The following is a 20,444-nucleotide window of genomic DNA, read 5'->3' as shown; positions in this document are numbered from 1 at the left end:
TACAGTATAAAAGAAAATAAGAACAACATTATTTAAAGAGCCAAGTCCTTTAGGTTAATGCTAATGGTATATTTTCCTTAGTCTGCTTAACTTGAACTTGAATATAATATAGCTTAACATAGATAATGGAAAGTTTGGTATAACCCCCTATAAGTTATAGAAAATGGAATGTTCATAATCGTAACTCTGTGTGACAGTAGAATTGCCCATAGATTGAAGTTATACAGCTAGAAAGAAACGAGTGGTCCAACAGAAAGACATTAAGGGCATATAGTTTTCTGACCGTCTGCTGCATAGAACAACGCATAGAAACCTTATGGAATGTAACCTAGATATTTAAGCAGAATACCATAGGTTCCCCTTTCTCCTTTTTTGTGTGTATTATCAACTTTTTTCTCTATTTTATTTTGTGAACTGTTTGCTTTGAATTTCACTAAAATCTTTAAAACAAAGACACTTGGGCTGTGGAGTATTTTTTATAGGACGAGTCATACTAGTGCCCGAATGTCTATATGGTAACTGTATTCAGTGCCGGTGCTAGATTATTTTGCGCCTGGTATATCCACCCACCGTATCTGCACCCTAGGCAAATACCTAATTCACCTCAGTGGTGGCACCTGCCCTGACTGCTTTTTAACTATTTTCAAACTATATGGAAAATTTCTTCAAACGTTGCTACAATTATAATTAAAGTACTTAATATGTAATCAGTCACAGTGTATACTTGTGTCATGGCAGCTTTCCCACCCTATAAAAAATGTCAGAGCAAGGTAAATTTGTCAGCTCTAAAAATCCATTCGGAAATTCCAGACTTTTCATTTTGACACTTCTTTTTAGTTATTTTAGCTGTTGCAGCCAAACGTCTTTGTCCTTTTGGACATGGATTTTTTGGTATCGTATTTTCTGCCTTTTCTTTTGACTCAGCATTGTCTTTTGATGCTTATTCAGTGATAGTTTTAATCAGGTACTTGTCCTAACCACATAGAACCAAACCAGATCTTTCAGGCTGAAATCTAATGACTATAAGTTTAACTCTTTTTCTCAATTTGACTAGTGTAAGAGTCTGTTTGCATTCATTTTATCCTAGAAATGCTTTAGTGAACACCTTTCCTTTAAACATATACATTCTCTTGCCTGTGTAGATTTTTTTAGTATGTATAAGGAGTATATAATGTCTAATTCTCTTATACTCTGACCTCAAATGGTCCTTGGGGTATACAGGCTGCACTTTGTATAGTATTGTGCTACCATATCAGTTGTATACAACTGTAACTAGGGTTAAAAAAATATCCATGTGATATTGTGATGCGTGAGTATGGTCTTTGTTACTTATCTTTAGCATACATGCATTTTTAACTAAAGAAACAAAAAAATCTTTTTAGGCAGCAGTAACAAATAAGAGTAAAGGCTGTAAGTAAAGGTGAGTGACTGGAACAGGTTCACTATTCCAATCTGATAGAAGAAGGCAAAATGGGCCAAGGGAGGTTAATCCATCCATGGCAATGGTTGGCAGAACACACAAATAGCCCACTGAATATGCTAAAGTGGCAGAAATGTGGGTTTTTAAGGCTTGTCAAGATGCCTTGAAGCTAGAAGCTCCGTCGACACAGATGTGTCGTTGGCACTGTGCTAAGAGCCATGCCTCTGCACTCTACAGAAATGGAGCTTCAGCTATCAGCGACCCCCGCTGAAGAACTGAACAACAATTGCACTGATCCAATGGCTTCTCTTCGGCTGTACTTGTATGTATGTAGGAGCGAAAGCTGCATTTTGAACCAAGTTAAATGTATTCTTTCTTTTGTACCACATTTCTCTTGTCTTACTACACAGTATACAACTTCATGTGTGTGCTGCATTTCTAAAAGGACAGATTCCCAGAGAGCATGTGCCCCCTGCTGGACAAAAAACTCACATCTTATTGTCTAATGTGCTATGTATACCACCCACACTTTATTCTTTATAGAGCTCTTGTAACCATCTTACCGTAACGCCCACCTCACCTGCTAACCCATCAAATGTACTTAGTGTAATAAAGTAAATAGCATTTCAAGTCAGAGAAGCATGCAGTTAACTTAGTTTAATATAATAATGTTTAAAATATTAATATTAAATTGTAGTGGTCACAGTGATGCTAAGATTCACACCATTTGAAAATGGTTTATTGCAGGGACTCCAGGAACACACCTAACCTTGACCTGGCATGCACACACACAGACACTGAATAGCAGCTCACTGAATCAATGAATAAAGTATATATTAATCAAATAATAAAGAGAAAGTCAAAATTACACAAAAACACCTAAGCAATTTCCCTCCCCAGTTTCCCTACGGCAATATTTATTTTCATACACTAACAACAAGGTCCACCACAGTCTGGTATAGCACAAGCAGATGACTATTTTGGACAGCTCATTGAAGGAAATGTAAAGTTTTGTCCTACCAGGTTCCCATTGCAATGAGAAAATTTGATGTGATTGGTAGACAAAGCTAATCAAGATGAATCAACACTAACAAACAGGTATAGGACAGCTAATACATTCAGATGAAACTGTAATCCAAGGTAGTTTTAGTGATTTGATAGTTGTGTGTGTGATGAATAGAAACAAAAACAAACAGAGGATTGCAATCCTCAGTGTCTTTTTGGCTCCTTTTGAAAGAGCTTGCTTGATTAATTTTCTTCCCAACGACCCCTGCGCCCTCTGAATCTGCACAATTGCCTAATAATGCCAGGGCTGCTGGGAGTTGTAGGTTGTTTTAAGTAACACTGCTAAAAAAATATTACATGCAGAAGTGAAAGCAAATAAAGATGTGGCAATCCAGCACCATACAACCTGGTAATGCTATATATTCTGTCTTCCAGGGAGGTCTGTACTTGTGTTGCTGTTTGCTAACACTGTAAAGTCATACTGAAGAGTGTTCCTTTCCCCAAAAGAAATTTTGCCTTTTTGTCTGAGGCTTATAAAACTGCCTTCATGGTTGGCTTAGTTTTACGAGTTCTGAAAGGCAATTTTAGGTTTTGACATAACTTCTCTTTCAGAGGCAGGAAGTTGTAGCAAAACACGCTTGTGAAACCACATAAGAAGCAGGAGGATATAGTGAAGCATGCCCATACAAACCCTTCACCTAGAAGCGGGGGGGGGGGGGGGGGGGTGGGGTGGGGTGGGGGGGGTGTGGGTGGGGGGGGGGAGTTTGTAGCGAAGCACATTTGTAAAATCATAAACTGCGTTTCTACATTGTGGTAACAGTTCTTATCAGCAAGACATGCGCAGCAAAGAAACACAACAGTATTCCTAAAACTCTGGACTTGCATTGAATGTTTGGGTCTTTGACACTTTTCACTTAAACTAGTTATCAAAATGCCCAGGCAATTCTTATCTGAATGCAAAAGCATTTAGTTAGAAAACGGATCTTTGCAAGGGTCTTTGCAAAAGTCCTTAAGTCTCACTTTTAAGCTTTATAAGGAAGGTTCTGAAAAGGTCTGCTGTTTCCTCCTGCACCATTGCTTTTGATTCTGATTACCCAGAATGCAACATGCTGTGCTTCTTAGTTGTAATAACCAGCAGTTTTGTGCAAGACTGTTTTAGGTCTCAAGACCAGCACACGTCAATTATGCCTGAAATCCTAGGCAATGTTCAGATTAATAATTGGAAAGCAAATTTGTATATTTTAGAATTTCATAGTGATTCTTTTAAATGAAATAAAAATGTTCTTTCTTGGGCAGCATGATGGTTAAGTAGGTAGTGCTGTGGTCTCACAGATCCATCATCCTGTGTTTAATCCTGCATATGAGCATTGTCTATGGATTGTGCATGTTCTCCACATGTCTGCATGGGATTTTCCTCTCACAACCCCCAATGATGTTTTGGTTCATTTGATTGTCTATTCCAAATTAACCCATTATGTGTATGTGTTATTGAGTGGACGTGCAGGTCCTGCAGTGGTTTGGGGACCAGTCCAGGGTTGTTTTCTGCCTTGCACCTAGTGATTCCTCTGGAAAGATTTAAACATCCCAGAATTGGATTAAGCGGGTTAGTGAATGCTCTGTACCACTGTATGAAATTAAAAATAAGGCAATGGAGGCGATGATTTTATCTGCTTGTCTTCAGTTAATACCGGATCCTATGACAGCTGTGCTGTTTGCATTATTATTTTTAAAGAAGCACCTTATCTGTCTGTGATCCAAGCCTTTAATGACCTCATTGACACAGCCATCAGCAGTGTGTCTGTCTGCTTAGAGTGTCAGCCTCATTGAGAAGTTTACTTACCTCAGCAGTGACATGCAAGTCTCTGGTGACACTTCCTATGAGGTCAGTAGCCAGATTATGAGAGCATGGCCCCTTAGGAGCACTACATACCAGCGAGCTCATGACCCCGACACCTCTGCTAAAGGACAAAGGTCCTAGTCTTTAGAGTTCTGGTGCTTCCTGTCTTGCTATATGGTTTCGAGACATGGACGCTATCCAGTGACCTGAGATGAAAACTGGACTCCATTGGTACTGTGTCTCTTCAGAGAATCCTTTGGTACTGCTAGTTTGACTTTATTTCAAATGAGCAGTTGTTCACAGAGTCCCAATTGAGAGACATTATCTGCATTGTGAGGGCACAGCAATGTGGCGCGATTCCCTGAGCGTGATCCAGCTCACAGGATCCTCATTGTTGATGGACCAGGCCAAGGGGACTCCCACCTAACATCGGGCTGCAACAGACAGACTATCATTTCCGGAGGGTGGCACTAGACTGTGTGTCTGCCTGAGTGGTTGCCAAACAGGATCACAAGCTGTTTTATTGTGTGTTGGGTACAGCAACATGCTGTACCAGTGCATGCTGTCCAACCTGACCTGACCTGACTGTGCTGTTCAAATGCAAGAGTCATCCTAGCTAAAGGATTTCATTTTCTGTGACTGTGAAAAGTGGCATTTTAGGTGACAGTGTGCCTCTGTATTGGAGTGGTGTGATTGAGGAGCTTTGTGTGCAAGTAAAGACTGGCTTATACTTCTGTGTTGAGCCTACGGCATAGTTCATGTTGCCTATGGCAAAGCCTGGTGCACACCTCCTCAGAAATGTGACTACACATTGCGTCGCTGCAAACTCTACACAGACTCTGCTCGGCCAGTTTGGTAACAACATTTTTTTTTTTAGTTCTTTATTTCACGTTATATAATTTCTTGTATTAGGAATTTGTTAGTTTTCGCATACCCCTTGGGGTCAGAGCACAGGATCAGCCATTGTACAGCACCCCTGGAGCAATTGAAGGTTAAGGGCCTAGCTCAAGGGCCCAGCAGAGTAGGATCTCTTTTGGCAGTGACGGGGATTTGAACCGGCAACCTTCTGGATACCAGCACAGATCCTTAGCCTCAAGAGATTTTCTGAAACGTGTTTCCATTTGACATCCATTTTGAAAACTGGTGAATGTATGAAAAACTGTGTATGAAATGTGAGGGATAAATGCATTTGCCAAGGTAGAAAATGTGTTGCAAGATGTGTGCTGATCCTGGAGGGCAAAAACTGTTTGGATTTTAAAGGATTATTCTCTTTTCTTGTGTACTAAAAACACCACCAACTAATGTTCAGACATGTGGCGAGACACAGAAGTTTAAAAACTGCTTTCAACAGTGTAGCCTATGCTCATAGCTATACCCTAGGTTTGACGCAGAAATATACAGTAAATCAGCCTTAACTTTGTATTGAACAGGCGCCTCATTCAGGGCTGTTTACTGTCTTACAGATTTAGTGGATGGGAGGATGTTTAAGAAAAAAACAATATGTGCACTAGGCCTTAAGAAACATAATGCACTAAATTTGAAAAAATGCACATGCACGTATTTTTGCAATGGAAAAGAATTTACTATTGAGTCATATTGGCCATTACCAATTTATTTTAGAGGCACTAAACGCCTTCTATATTGACATGTCTTTTAAGACAGCTTTAAAAAATAATTAAAGAAGAATTCTAGTAGTAATAGAGGTCACTGAACTGCATGCTGTGTATAGCATCATCAGCAAGGATTGGGTTCTTTTCCGAAATAAGAAGCATAAGAAAATTTTCAAGTAAGAAGAAACAATGCAAGTACAGCAGTTTACGTTCTAAAGAGTACTTTATTCATTTTGAATGCCTGCCCCATTACTTGCTACAAGTAGATCATTTTAGTTGGTGACATTGCAAGTTCTTCCTGTTAATCCACAGCAGGGAAATTCCAGTCTTACTTCTCGTCACATAAACACACAGACAAAAAGGTCTGGAATTTATATAAACAGCTTTCTGAGTGATTCTGGGTAATATCTCCAGAAAAACAACACAAAAAATAACATTTTTTCGACTCAAGAACACTGCAAAAAAGCTTAGCTAAAAATAAGATATAAACACTGAATTTCAGGAGAGAATGGCTTAATATTAGTGAAATAGTGTCTATGCAGTGTTGCGATATTTTGCATATAAGTTGATAAATATTTGCATGTCTTTATTTGTAACTTAGGCAAAGCAATGTAATATTAGTGTTACATTAGTGAGAAGAATTCATGTTTATCCCCCCCCCCTTTTTTTAGGAATGAGTGTCTTCTTTGACACAGTTGGGGGGAAGTGCCTCAGACAAGTTTGGCTGATGTTTCTCTGCTGTTTGTCAGTCCACCCCCATAGGAAAGCCAGACTGACTAACTGCCAAGCTTTACCTTAACATATGGTTTTGGGGGATGACAGGTGTGAGGGTGTTCTATTCCCCCATTGGTCTGAAGTAAGGCTGTTTGGGACTGGCTTGTATCAGAAGCCTTTAAGTACCATGACGCCCTATTGGCTGTAGGGGTTGGACAGAAAACCCATAAATTTGCTTGCTTTATCTCACCCTCTCTCTCTCTTACCAAACTGATGAAAGACCATCTCACACCATGAACTGAAAAGTACAGCACAATGAAGAGCACAGCTCGGCAGCCATATTGAGACAGACATGCGGCCTGTTCTGAAGAAAGCTGACCACAAATAATGCCTTAACTAAAGACATTTTAAGTAACTAACAAGTCTGTGTGCCGCCTAAAACTACACATTAACATTTAATCAGGTTGTATGGTTGCCAATATTCAAATGTACTTTGCATATAGTTATTATTTATGAATATTATAAATAATACATTGTTCAAATTGTAACTTAACTCCTGCTTGTCTTTTACTACACCTAATTGCCTGAGGTTATAGATGTGGAAGGGAAGGTGGGGAGACGTTATATGGTACAATACCTTATAAAAAGTGGTAAGTCTGTGAGATTGGAGTCATTCTAACAAAGGCTACATACTGTATTAATAATACAATAGGGGAACGTAGAGTAAAATATTACTCTACCAAGACAAAACAGCAGGAAAGTAATTTTACTTGCCAAGACATCTTAAAATAGGTTAGTTCCAGTCTAGAAATAAGAAAGCCTTGATAGGTGCTCAAAGTTTTGAAATAAGTAGAAAATGCTGTTTTTGGAACAAATTACTTGAGATTAGACTTTCTACAGTGGAAATACACTGAATATTAGAAAATAATTTTTAATTCAGTTATTTTGCATTCTTAATTTTAGCACCCTGAAAAATGAAGGCCAAGGAAAAAGAGTATAAATCACTAATATAAGTGGAAAATTCTTAATACCGGTGGTGAATGATTGTCATGTTATTTGAAACAAGTTAGCTATTCTTGAAATAGGTAATCCAATATGTAATCTCAGAGCATACATTTTAGAACAGGAAAATTATTTTACAAAAATCACAGGACTGGATAAGCTGACATGCCTGCTGAAAAGAAAGCCTGTCCATGGTGAGCTTCATGGACTTCCATGGATTCCATGCTTTTTGAGGTGAGGCATAAAATGATAAATACACAGAGAGACTGCTGCATCAACAAATGATGTGTAAAGTTTCCTTTCCTTTTAATTGCATTGTCAAGTTGACTCCTCTAAAAAAGGTGAACTCTCATAGAATAGTTTTTGAAAAGATTCTCAAATCGTGCATTAGACTTTGCAAGTTTCATGCTTTTCTCACTCTGTTTTTCCTCTTCATGTTACAGTTCTACAGATGTTTTCGAGCTTTCCTTACATGCCAAGATCCTAGTTCTACTCCCAGCACCAAGAACTCATCCAAATCCACCAAAGTGTGTCGAAGAATCCAGGAGAACAATTTTAGTCATTTAGTGGCTTCCGTAGGGCATGCGTCCACAGTGCCCAAGAAGAGGACTGTGCAGCTTGCAGAAGGGGCATCAGCCAGCTGTGCCACAAAACAGGTGCTATCACTTGTTGTGCATTACCGTGAATGAACCACCTGTATTTCAATATTGACTTGGTCTATTTTGGGAGCAATACCAGAAGAAGAAGAAATCTGGAATGAAAATAGAGATAAGATTTGAAAAAACTGCAAGATGAAGGACCTTACAAGCTTCAGTTCTTTGTTTCCTTGATCAGGACCCCAACGTTTCAAAACATTGTGTTTTAAAGGTGAAGTGCAACATGTTATAAATGAGCAGAGACTCGCCCAAACTTAATAGCCTGTCAGTTCTGTTCTTATGTGTGTATGTTTGTCTGAGCCTGTAATTAACTAATAAGTGAAAAGCCTCCAGTGAAGCTGGAAGTGGGTCTGCTCTTTGTGCTGGATTATCCTTGTGTGTCACAGTTCTTGGTTCAGTGTATATTCTGTTGGTGGATTTTCTCTCAACTCTATGTGTTGACAGTAAAAATAGTGTATTCGTTAAAAAGTATGTGGTGTGTTCATGCAGTACTATGCTGTGGAAATTCTTTTAATTCAATGTGTATAGATTGTATTTTCTAAAGAGTTTAGCAAGTTTGATGTTATAGCAGAGAACAAAGTAGCAAGCAAATATCACAAGAATGAATCGATGAAGTTCACTCCCAATAATTTGATTTATTTGAAAGAAGGCAGATTTCAGGTTTTAGAAATTATTCAACCTCCAGAAACTGGGGGAAATTATTTACTTACAATCTTTGGACATTGTAATTTGTAATTGGTTTAAAAGAAATGTACAGTATATTTTCAGAAAACCAGCACTGTTCAAATGTAGAAGTCAACCATCCATGTACTGACTCCACTAAATCCAAACATAAGGATGTGAATAGGGACATAGTCCTGACGGAAATGGTTTTTTTAATAAAAAAAAAAAATCCTGGACTTTTTTAATTAGCGTACCATGTCGTTCATTTTCAGCATATGTTAATGCATTTTGCTGGCCTGGGGGTGTCAGTGACATTTCTTATTTGGTACATAGCTTTGTCTCTCATTCTAATTTTTTAAAACAGCATCAAATTAGTGTCAATTTCAAGGCGAAATGCTGACAATTTTTGTGTATAATTGAACTAACTCAATAAATAAAACTCGTAAAATGATTGTAAAATAGAACATTGTATTTGATAATACTGCTAGCTATCATGAAATGACGTATCAGCATTTAATTCAGTTTCAATAATACAGTTTTAATTTGACTTTTCCAGGTTTTATTTAAAAATGACCTTATGTTTAAAGGCTCTATATATTTCATAGTGGGACCTGTCCAGACGGGACATTTCATAACAACATTTTTTTTTTCAGAAGGTCTCTTTTCAAGCTCTTATCAATCAATCAGTCGTTTACTGTATATACATTGTTACAACTTTCCTAAATTTAATGACTTATTTATATATAATTGCACTTTTTCATGTGATTATTTACTTCATATTATTTTCTAAACCTCCTAATCTTTTGCAGAGTTGCAGGGATTTCTGGTGCTTAACTAAGCAGGCATAGGGTGCAAGACAGAAATAACCCCTTGACAGGCCGCCAGCCCATCCCAGGGCAAACTCACACACACACACCAAACACACACTGCGGCCAATTTAGTGACACCAATCCACATGTCTTTGGGCAGTGGGAGGAAAATGGAGAGCCCAGAGGAAACCCATAGGGACTTGTCCTCCACATAGTCAAGACCCAAGGCGTGAACCCTGCTCTCCTTACTGCGAGGCAGCAGCACTAGCACAGTACCACAATATTTGTTTCATAATTCCCTTTTGTTTCCTTTTAGGGGGCGATACCTCCCTAGTTGGAACAAGTTCTTTTGTAATTATGGCGTTTTAAGTAACCGAAAACTATATAGATATATTAAAAGGCGATATCCCTCCCATAGTGATACGGCAGTAAAAATCACAAAAGAGAAAATAATTTAGCTTTCTTTACTGACGATTTACGCGGCATTACAGACGGGAAGCCTATAGCAAGACAATATCAAGGTAGGATCTTGATCTATACAGTCTGCCATCTTTTGTCCCTGCGCTGGAAGGCTTTTCATGACGGATGGCGATATCACCCATTCGTCTGTCGGCTTCAAAGTATTTGACTGCTGCCCAAGTCTTATATACTGGTTCCTCCACGTGCAGGCCCTTATTTTGGTTCCAAACAAGGGAAGGAGAGGATTCCATTTCATCTCTAACATACAGAAATAGTACAATGCCCATTTTCGTAGTTGTACCTTATCTCTTCAAATGCTTGCCTAGCAGTTCTAAATGCTGAGAGCCCCTGTGTGCTAACTTTGGCCTGGCCTGTACATGTAAGTGGATTTATACAATAATTATTGTACAGAGCACAGTGACATTAAACTTATATTCTTATTACACCTTTTTATTTATTCCATTTTGGCACAAAAGAAATTCCATACGCTGCAACCAATCGAGATTACCAGCCTAATTTAACACATTTCTGAGTCGCAAGGGGCATACAACTCGTACCACAACAGTAACTATCTAATGTTAAACTCACAAAATATTCGCAGATGGTTTTCTTGACACTTTGCAATCCAATGGAGCTGGCTAATTAGATAAAAATGTAGCTACAGTCATAATGTATCGCAGAACGCGAAATGTCTAGTGGAAAAGCTGACCTTCTGTTCTTGATTATTGGCATAGCTGTTCTGTATTCTGGGACAATCATTTTCTTTTTTCTTTCTCCTTTCACCCCATTTTGAAAAACTACTGGTTGCTATAAAGTATCAGCTGATTCCTGCTAGCTACAGTACATGTTACATGCTAATGTATGTGTAGTAGTTTTAATTTGCATTTAATTTGTATGTGTTGTGTTTTTTAATAAAATGTAAAGGGTATTTTATGAACTTCATGCGCTTATTATGTTTGATTTTTTGGACCACTAGCAGCCTACCTGAATCCCCCGACTACACCCATGATGAAGAGCCAGATCTAATCCTGACAGCACTGGTCATAACACTCTGGACAGGATGCTATGGTCACTCATAAGCCTCCCAGGGTTTAGGGTATATATGGACACCAGAGTGCCAGAGACACAGCACCCACACAAAGCAGATTAGATTAAACTTCTAAATATCGGGAAAGCTGAGAATTTAAGCAAAAAAATGTAAACTTAGTGAATAATAACTAACAGACATGGATAAGTCTAGAAATAGAAGAATTCTGTTTAGGATCAGACAACTTTTTGAATTTGATTAAGAAAGATAATAGTATACTGCCTAAGCTGCAAAGTTCTGAAGCCACGGTCCAGAGATGAAGCATGAAGGACAATGCCATGACAGTGGTGTGACAGAAGAAGGTGCTGGGCTGAAGACGTGTTTAGGCATTAGAAAAACCCTGCTGATTCTCATAAAGATTGGAATACATACTTGTCATGCAAAAGCACTGAACAAGCATAACAAGACTGAGTAGATGTACTGTACAAGTCAAAGAGTGATAACGTGAGTAACAGTTAAGTGTCACCCTATGGTGAGAGGAGCTTCAGCAAGCAAATAACTGAAAGTAAATTATAAGCCTGAGTTGAAACCGAACAGGCCCCAGATTGTGTATTGTAGATTATACAGGAAGAAATGCATTAGATGAGGCCAAGAGCACACATTGTCAAGGCAAGTGAAAGGTCTGCAAGCCAACCGCGTCATAAACAGGGAGCACGTGTATACAGTATATACCGTAAGAGGCCTACCAAATAAAAGAGCTGCTATTGACCTTGCAACGCTCAAGGGAATGGGATTGACTAAGCCTACAGAAAATAATAATTAAGAAAGAGTAACATCCAAAATATTTACATGTGAAAGAAAGAAAGAAAGAAAGAAAGAAAGAAAGAAAGAAAGAAAGAAAGAAGTCCATCTCTGTAAATACTTGTGTCAATGATTTGGAAGCTGAGAAGTCTGAAGATCATGAAACACTAAATGGAGACATTATTGCTGAACTCATTGTAACTGCCCACTATGGTTATTGTGTTTTCACTCATGGTCATTTTCAGCCATTCCACATTCAAAGTTGTATGAATTAATGTATTTTGTAAGAAAGTAGATGGAAGATGTAGTAGAAAAGGGAGTAAAGAATTATCTAAGCAAGCTGTCGTAAATATTACAAAACAGTAAAGACAATGTAGGGGTGACTGTGTGATTAATCAGTTTAATTAAAAAGATACTACTTGACCAGTGGCTCTTGCGTCTCACATCATGAAGATCTTTGAGAGGCTCATCCTAGACTGTATGAGTCTTCTTGTGGTAGACCACCTGGACCAACTGCAGTTTGCCTGTTGAACAAAGATTGGAGAGGAGGATGCAATGATCTCTCTGCTCCACAATGCTTATTCTCACCTGGACAAAGCTGGCAGCACTGTGTGGATTATGTTTTTTGATTTCTCCAGCACCTTCAGTGCCATCCAGCCATCCATGTTAAGTGGTAAACTCAGAGATTTGCAGGTGGATGAGCCTATGGTGTCCTGGATACTGGACTATCTGTCAGGCAGACTGCAGTTTGTGAGACTCAATGATTGTGTTTCTGATACGGATGTGAGCAATACTGGAGCACCACAAGGAACAGTCCTGTCCCCTTATCTCTTCACTCTATACACCTCCAACTATAAATACAATACCAGGTCATGTTGCTTGCAGAAGTTCTCAGATAATTGTGCACATATGAGGTATATTGATATGGGGGATGAAACAGAGTATAAGAGTCTGGTAGAGAAACTTTGTTTCTTGGTGTAGGAAGAATTGTCTGCATCTTAACATCAGTAAAACCAAGGAACTGATTATTGACTTTCACACACCTTAGAGTCTCTATGTCTGATCACTATTCAAGGAGTAAGTGCAGAGATGGTCCACTCCTACAAGTACTTAGGGGTCCACATTAATGACATGCTGGGCTGCTCTCGGGACACAGAGGAACTACTGTATATAAGAAAGTGCAGAGTAGTCTCTTTATCCTTAGGAGAAAGGGTGAGAAGCGACATCCTTCACATCTTCTAAAACTCAGTGATGGTCTGTGCGATTTTAAATGCTGTGGTGTTCTGGGCTGGTAACATCACTTCAAGAGAGGGGCACCAAATTAACAAGCTAATTAAAAAGACAGGCTGAATTATATGAAACACTCTGGACCTCCTGGAGGTCATAGCAAAGGAAAGATTTAAAACAAAACTGAGTGTCATTATGAACAATGCTGCACATCCTATCTTTGATACACTAACACTGAGGACTTTCAGCCAACAAATTATTCAGCCATAGTGTGTCAAGAAATGCTACTGGGGCTTCTTTATTACAACAGCAATTCGCCTGCATGATGCCTCACTGTGACCATAGCAGTCAAGTCAGAACATTTTGTTTTTTTTGTGTTTTCTTACTGTATAGTCATTCCAGTGTGTGTTCACACCAAAGTGTGTGTATATATTTATTTAGTTATCTACCTATTTATGAATTTATTTATTTAAAGAGCTTCTATAAAAAGCCAAATTTCCCCCTGGGGACAAATAAAGTTCTATCTATCTATTTAGTTGGAAGAAACTGAGCATGTGTAAAGTAGAGGAAAGTCACTTGGTTTCCAAAAGTGTGCCATGTGACTGCAACTGTGAACAGCATGGACATGGAGACCCTACATAATTACAACAGAAATCTATGGGATGATGAATGACTCCAACCCAAACCCAAATTCAAATCCAACATGACATCCGTACTCAAACTCAAATCTCATTTATATGTACACTGACTAAATAACATACTGTTAAACATGTGACTAAAACCCTGCCAATGACTACTGGGAAGACAACATGGATTTAATTGAGAGATCATCATATTCCATAATCAATTAGTCAGTTAGGCTGTGAGGAATCACGTGCAAAGAACAACAGTAGTGTGATGAGAGTGTGGTCCGTACACACAAATGGCCAGAAGAAGATGCAGGGTAAACACCTAGATGAGCTTTATGGTGTTTGTAAAAAGTGAGGGAACTGTACAAATATATCACATAATTTTTGCAGCTACTCCAAATCATTTTCTAGTGTGGAGGAAAGAGAAAGCACAGGAGAGGAATCAACCAAAGATGTAAGAGTTTGCAGTGTACATGCGAGTCAAAAGATTTGTGTGGAGTGAAATGCAGTAAACAGTAGGAAGATGAGAGCTTGTAAGTTCAAATGATGAACATCTAATGGAAGCAACAGTGGTGTTGCTTCAAATCATGGAAGTTAAATTTACCAATAGCCATCCTAAGATAGAAACCTTCCGTCCTTATAACCAGGGGGGGTAAAGGAAAAACCTGAAATGAGGGATAGAAATTACATGGATCTCCCATTCTAAATTTCAGATTGGTGTGCAACTAGTATAAGGTACTCTGCAGAAACTCTGGGATGCAGCAAAGCTTGGTGGACTCAATCCAGCACAGGGACTGGAGATCATTGGGTGATCAGAACAAAATGTGTTTTTAGGTCAAACAACAACATTTTAGAACTACTAAGGCAGGTAAAGTAACAAAGAGGAAGACCATTCAAATTGTGTATTATTAAGAAATTAATAGTCTATCCTCATAGTGTTGATGTCAAGTCCATTGTGACAAACTATATTGCAACCATAGATAACTGATGTTATTAAAGACAATCTCTTAAAACATTGGGAAGATAACTCTAACAGTACCCTTAATCTTTTATTTTAGTTCATTTTCCTTCTTGTGTAGAGCTCTTCACATAGTATAGGCTCAGACTCACACATATTTAATACATTAGAGTGATGGTGACAAGAACAGGGCATTCATCCCGACAAACTCATCCATACTGTTCTTCCAGACTGTCCAAAGTAGCACCAATAACAGTAAAGTGCAAATCGTACAACATTCTGTAGAGCTAATGACATAAACTCATTAAAAGAGTTGGAGTACTAAAAAGGTCAACCCAATCAATTCAGGGTTAAGAAACAATGCAAACCAAAAGTTTTAGATTGGGAGTGCACCTCTAATGCTGGTCTTCAAATGACACCATATTGGAACTGAGCTATTCTTTTAAGTCCTGGAACCAGAATGTACAGGGCTAGAGGCAAGTGCAGGATTCTTTATCCTATCTTTGTAGAAAAATTAGTTAAAAGTCTGTGTCACATTCAAATCCTTCCCCTGGGCACCTTTTAAAATAGTGAAGGCACATTTTATTAGAAGTAATATGCATAAATATGCACAATTAGAGGGGTTTTCAAAATGCTATGTTTGTGGGTCCACAGCAGCCCAGTTGAGGTCGATTCTCTTAAAAAAACATAAAGCCAATTTTAAAGATTGTCTTTAAAAGACTTTACATAGTTTTTAAATAAGTGAAACTCAATCATTGCTTTATAGTACGTCTGTATCAATGAAGTTATTGACTACACTAGCTGTGCTACACGTCCAAGACGGAATGAAATCTTAATAATCAATGCAGACCTCAACATTATCATTTGCAGTACACCATGTAATGCATATGTCTATGTTATATGCCATTTGGTATGGGACTTGTAAAAGCAGTGTTAATGTTAATGCTATGACAGACATAGCAAACAAATAGACACACAGATCCACTGACACACAGGCATTTGTCCTTTTATTAAGAATGGATATGCTGATTTCTGTTCTTCCAGCATTATGTATTATTCAATTAAAATCTAGAAAAAAAAGGCACACCTATGTATTTTACCTGAAAAGCCTTCTCAGCGGCAGCTGACATTGCAGTTGAGAAGTGCTCCTTGACATGATGGCCATGAACTCTGACATTTCTTTTAATTTTAAGCCCTGTGTTTCAAACACCATGTAAAGTTCTGTTCGTCCAGCAGTGTGTCCATCCAGTTGTTATGTCTCTGTTACATGCCATTTGGCACAGGATTCATCAAAGCAGTGCTAATGTTTTGTCATGCGCCATCTGTTGCATAACAGACACATAGCAACCAACCGGACACAAAGTCAGGCACATGGACACTTATCTTTTTTTTAATGTGGACACTACCAGTCAACACTTTGGACACACCAAGAAACCATCATGTCCTTGACAGAAATTGATATTTTTTTCAATATACAATTAAATTGATTTGAAAATACAGCCAAGACTTTTCTTTCTAATGGCCGTTACTACTTGAAATGACTAAGTTTTGATTTATTATTCACAAACAACTACAAAGACTTCAGCTGCCATTTGTGTGCTAATTAGAAAAATAAAATTGTCTAAATAACCAGAAAATTAAAAAATATATTTAAAAGGAAAAGGAATGCATTGCTACCCATCTAACACATATAAATTCCTGCCTCATTCGGTAAATATATAGCACAACTAGTTTGAAATTTTTGGATAAATGCAAAAACCATTGTGTCACAGACATGTGCCTGAAGGTCAGCTTGTCGACTCTTACCAGGTATGCAGTACCACCCCATGTTAAGAGGGGGATCTGTCGCTATCTGTCTTGTCTCTTACCTCTGCAGCACAGAGAAGGCGACCCAGAAAGCCGACTGACCATGCCCCCATCATTTCCTCATGTCCTGGCCCTTTCTGATCTGAAACATATAAGAAGAGGCCATCCCTGGAAGGTGGCGACTCACTTCGACTCAAACTCACAGCACAACAGAGCTCCCAGTTAGACAATGCAGATGGATACTTTGTGTTCTAGTGTCCCTGTGCACCTCTTTACTTAACTACAACATTTTGATTTTGAAAGAAGTGTTGGACTGGGTGGCCCAATTATCACTTCAATTGTTTTTGAGACTCTGCAATTTCATTCATTGAACACAATAGAAATCAGGAATTAACAGCTTGATTAATTAAGGTAGGAGTCCAATTAAGAGAAGAAGTGGGTTCAGACAAAGATCTGCAGCCAAAGGGGGTCCTGAGAACTGAACGTTGAGAATAATTGAATCAATCAAACTGTGCTTCAGCTGTAAAAAGTGTGGTAAAAATGACTGTAATGAGCTTTCATCTTGGGTAAAGGAATCTACCAAATATATAATTATAATGAAAATAATAATAGTTTTAATATGGTTGTCTCTCCTGTCAGGGAAATCAAGGCAATGTCTAGGGCCAGCTAGTTGCTCTGGAATACTGTGGCTGTGGTCTATGAGGTGGCTTTACATTTTTGTTTTTTTCATTGCCACAAAGGTCATTAAGTCAATTTTTTAATATCACTATGATGCATTCTTAAAACATGGAGATAGCTGCCTTGTATAATTTTAGAGAATGTATTATTAGCACGCTGTTCAGGCCTTTTATTGCAGGTGTTGTGTTTTTAATGGTTGCATACACATCACTTTCAGCAAGACGCAGTATAAAACCCCCTATCTCATTGAAAACATTGATGGAAGGTTTGATGTTTTCAAGTGAGCAGACATAATGATTTCAGCCCATTCCCTTTGAGAGCTTGCAGACTCTGCAGTCCCTGGATGCCTCTGGTTACCTTTTTGTTTGTCTTACTGTTTTCTTCAAGTCATGCCCACTACACTAATTGTTTAGTCTTCTATAATCCAAATTACGACTGATGTCTTTGACATTATTTATGCGAGATGTTTGATTTGGACAGAGCTAAAATGTCCAAGTTTGCATATTACAATACACATTCTAAGCCATGGCTTGCTATTGATACTTAGATTAGTGGAAGAGTGTTTGAAATTGCTCAGGTTAGGCATTTTATAGCCAGCCATAACTGCTCAGTAATTTCTGCCCAGGGTTGTATGGTTTTCAAAGTGAGTGCAAAGAGAATGTAGAAAGACAGAGGCAAAGTCCAGATGTGCAACACAAGGGAATGTCCCTTTAATGGTAAATCTGCATATCAGCAATTCAGCTAAAAATGAAATATAATGAAAATATATTTCAGTTACAATTGCTTTTTTCTTGACTGAATCCTCCCACCACAATGAATTTAACTTCCAGGTGCAGGTGCTATGAAAGTTAGACTGCATACTCCTGTCAAGAAAACAGAAGGCACATTTTCTGGGCACGTAGGAAGGGTAGAGTAGCAGTAAGAGAAACACAATTCTCAGTTTGCAGAAACTGTGTGTCATTTGTCTCTTAAAGCCATCATGGATGAATTAGCAAAGATGATAGCAAGCTTGTATTACATTTTAAATGCTGTAAGAGGTTGGCAAAGCTAGAGAGGCAAGATTGTGTTGGTTTGGACATGTGCAGAGGAAAGATGCTGGGAATATTGGGAAAATGATGTTAAAGATAGAGCTGCCAGGCAAGAGAAAAAGAGGAAGGCCTAAGAGAAGGTTTATGGATGTGGTGAGAGATGACATGCAGGAGATGGGTGTGACAGAGAAAGATGTAGAGGACAGAAAGATATGGAAGAAGATGATCCCCTGTGGCTACCCCTAATGGGAGCAGCCGAAAGAAGAAGAAGAGGGAGAAGAAGTAAGGAGGGTAACATTTCTGACTGCAAAGTCCCTTTCACATGTGTAGTTTTATTCACAAATAATTTATTCTGCAACTAAATGTGAAACAAAATGTTGGGAGTGTTAATCTGATGCTAAGGTAGGTTGCAAGTGTTAAAGGGGAGATTGGCCAGCACTTTGGGAAAAGTTAACCTGGCAATGTTTCAACATTTACCGTATGTGAGGAAGGGGCTAAAATATTAAGCTGGTAGACATGTCGTCACCTTTCATGTGGATGGAAATTTTATTAGTCCGATCAATTACTGACTTCTTAGGGCATTGAATTTTAGCTAAAGTTAGTTTAGGCAACATTATAGAGACCAGCTACAGTCTCAAATAGCTTTCGACATGTAAATGTCAGACTGTGGACTTGCTGAATTACATTGAGGTTTTTCTTGATTTTCAACAAATCATTTTGTATTGCCCTGCCATTGCCTATAACAGCTTGTGGAGGGTAAAAGGCCTTTAGAATGGGAAGTGTAAAACCTTGAATGAAGACGAATCTGTTAGATGAATGCTTATCTGGCCTGCAAATAACAAGAATCTTGTTATGAGAATGAACTAGCGGATAAAGATATTAACAAATTCAGACAAAAACGGTGGCAACTACAACTGTTGTTCAGACAGCATTGATTTAACTTTCATTTATGTTCTTTTCTTTTAATCCTCACAATCTTAGACTTTATCAGTTTATTGGTGTATAATATTACTAACTGGTATTCTTACTGTAAAAAAAATTTCAGAATAAAGTAGATGTTATTTGGGGTTTAATGTCTAATATTGCTGTTTAATACTGTTTAATTATGTATCTTTTTTCTATTAGTCATTGTGGTCGAGCAAGGTACAACATGAGTCCAAAGAATAAATGTTGGGGAGCCAATCAGGTCACTCCTTTATTTTTGAAACAAAGGAAATGTCGCTCATTGGTGAAGATTACAACAAAGAAATGATAAGGCTGCAGTTCCAGTTCTAAATAAGCAGATGCTTGTTGTCAGTCTGGCTTAGAGCACCGTCCTGTGGGTCCACCTTCCATGAGCACCTATGATTTTTAGTCCTCTGAGCAGAAGAGGAAGAGTCAGTTGCCTTCATTAAGCATCTTCTCAAAGCTTTGTGCATGAAAAGAGATGACACCATTACTAACCATGCCCCCACATGTCCTGGGGTACTATTGCTTATCCGGAAGGGAACCCTCTGATGCACATGCATGACATCATATTGTTCTCTATTGACATTCCTAGTTTTGTGGTTCACAGAAAATTTTGCCCCCTGAAATTTTTCTGTGTTCCTTCATGGCTGACACAAAAAAGGTCATCCTATAGCTACTTCTACAAAATCACTACATTGTCCTGAATGTCATTATATGCTTTGTCATTAAGGTCTGACATCACTGAAAATACGGGGCCAACCCCAAATTATGAAAAACAGACCATTAGCAACTCTTCCACCAGACTTTACAATTGACATTATGCATTTATTCATGTTATGTTTGCCTGGTATCTGTGGGGTCTGGCCAAAGGTGCATGTGGGGGGTGGTATGTTTGAACAGAAAGAGTAAACAGAAGTATTGTTTTTCTGGTGGATGTTAATAAAGTAGTTAAGAATTATACATGTGTGACCTGCTATTTCTGATGCAACAGTATCCAGTCTCACAAAAGGTCACGACCATTGAATTACCAGGCAGTGAATTGTGATTCACTCCAGAAAATGTGTTTCGTAGACAAAATCACAAAGCTTTTGAAAGTATGTTTAACAGGGTGCAGAGCAGGCAATATTGTGCATAACAATTTAAAATCTATTATTTTAAGAAAATAAA

The 20,444-nt window shown here is 38.4% G+C and overlaps 1 protein-coding gene across 1 annotated transcript in view; it reads left to right on the top strand.

The window, feature by feature from the left end:
- tmtopsb (teleost multiple tissue opsin b) overlaps positions 1 to 9,208 on the top strand; it is a 64,572-nt gene extending 55,364 nt beyond the window's left edge. Inside the window, exon 4 of the mRNA XM_028792260.2 lies at positions 8,032 to 9,208. Within this exon, the coding sequence (XP_028648093.1) occupies positions 8,032 to 8,277 (246 nt within the window). The 3' untranslated portion in view covers positions 8,278 to 9,208. The remainder of the gene's footprint in view (positions 1 to 8,031) is intronic.
- Positions 9,209 to 20,444: the final 11,236 nt, after the last annotated feature.

This window comes from Erpetoichthys calabaricus, chromosome 2 (assembly GCF_900747795.2).
Source record: "Erpetoichthys calabaricus chromosome 2, fErpCal1.3, whole genome shotgun sequence".
Taxonomy (NCBI): domain Eukaryota; kingdom Metazoa; phylum Chordata; class Cladistia; order Polypteriformes; family Polypteridae; genus Erpetoichthys; species Erpetoichthys calabaricus.
The sequence above is the reverse complement of the archived record's forward strand: the minus strand, read 5'-3'. Positions and strand labels throughout refer to the sequence as shown.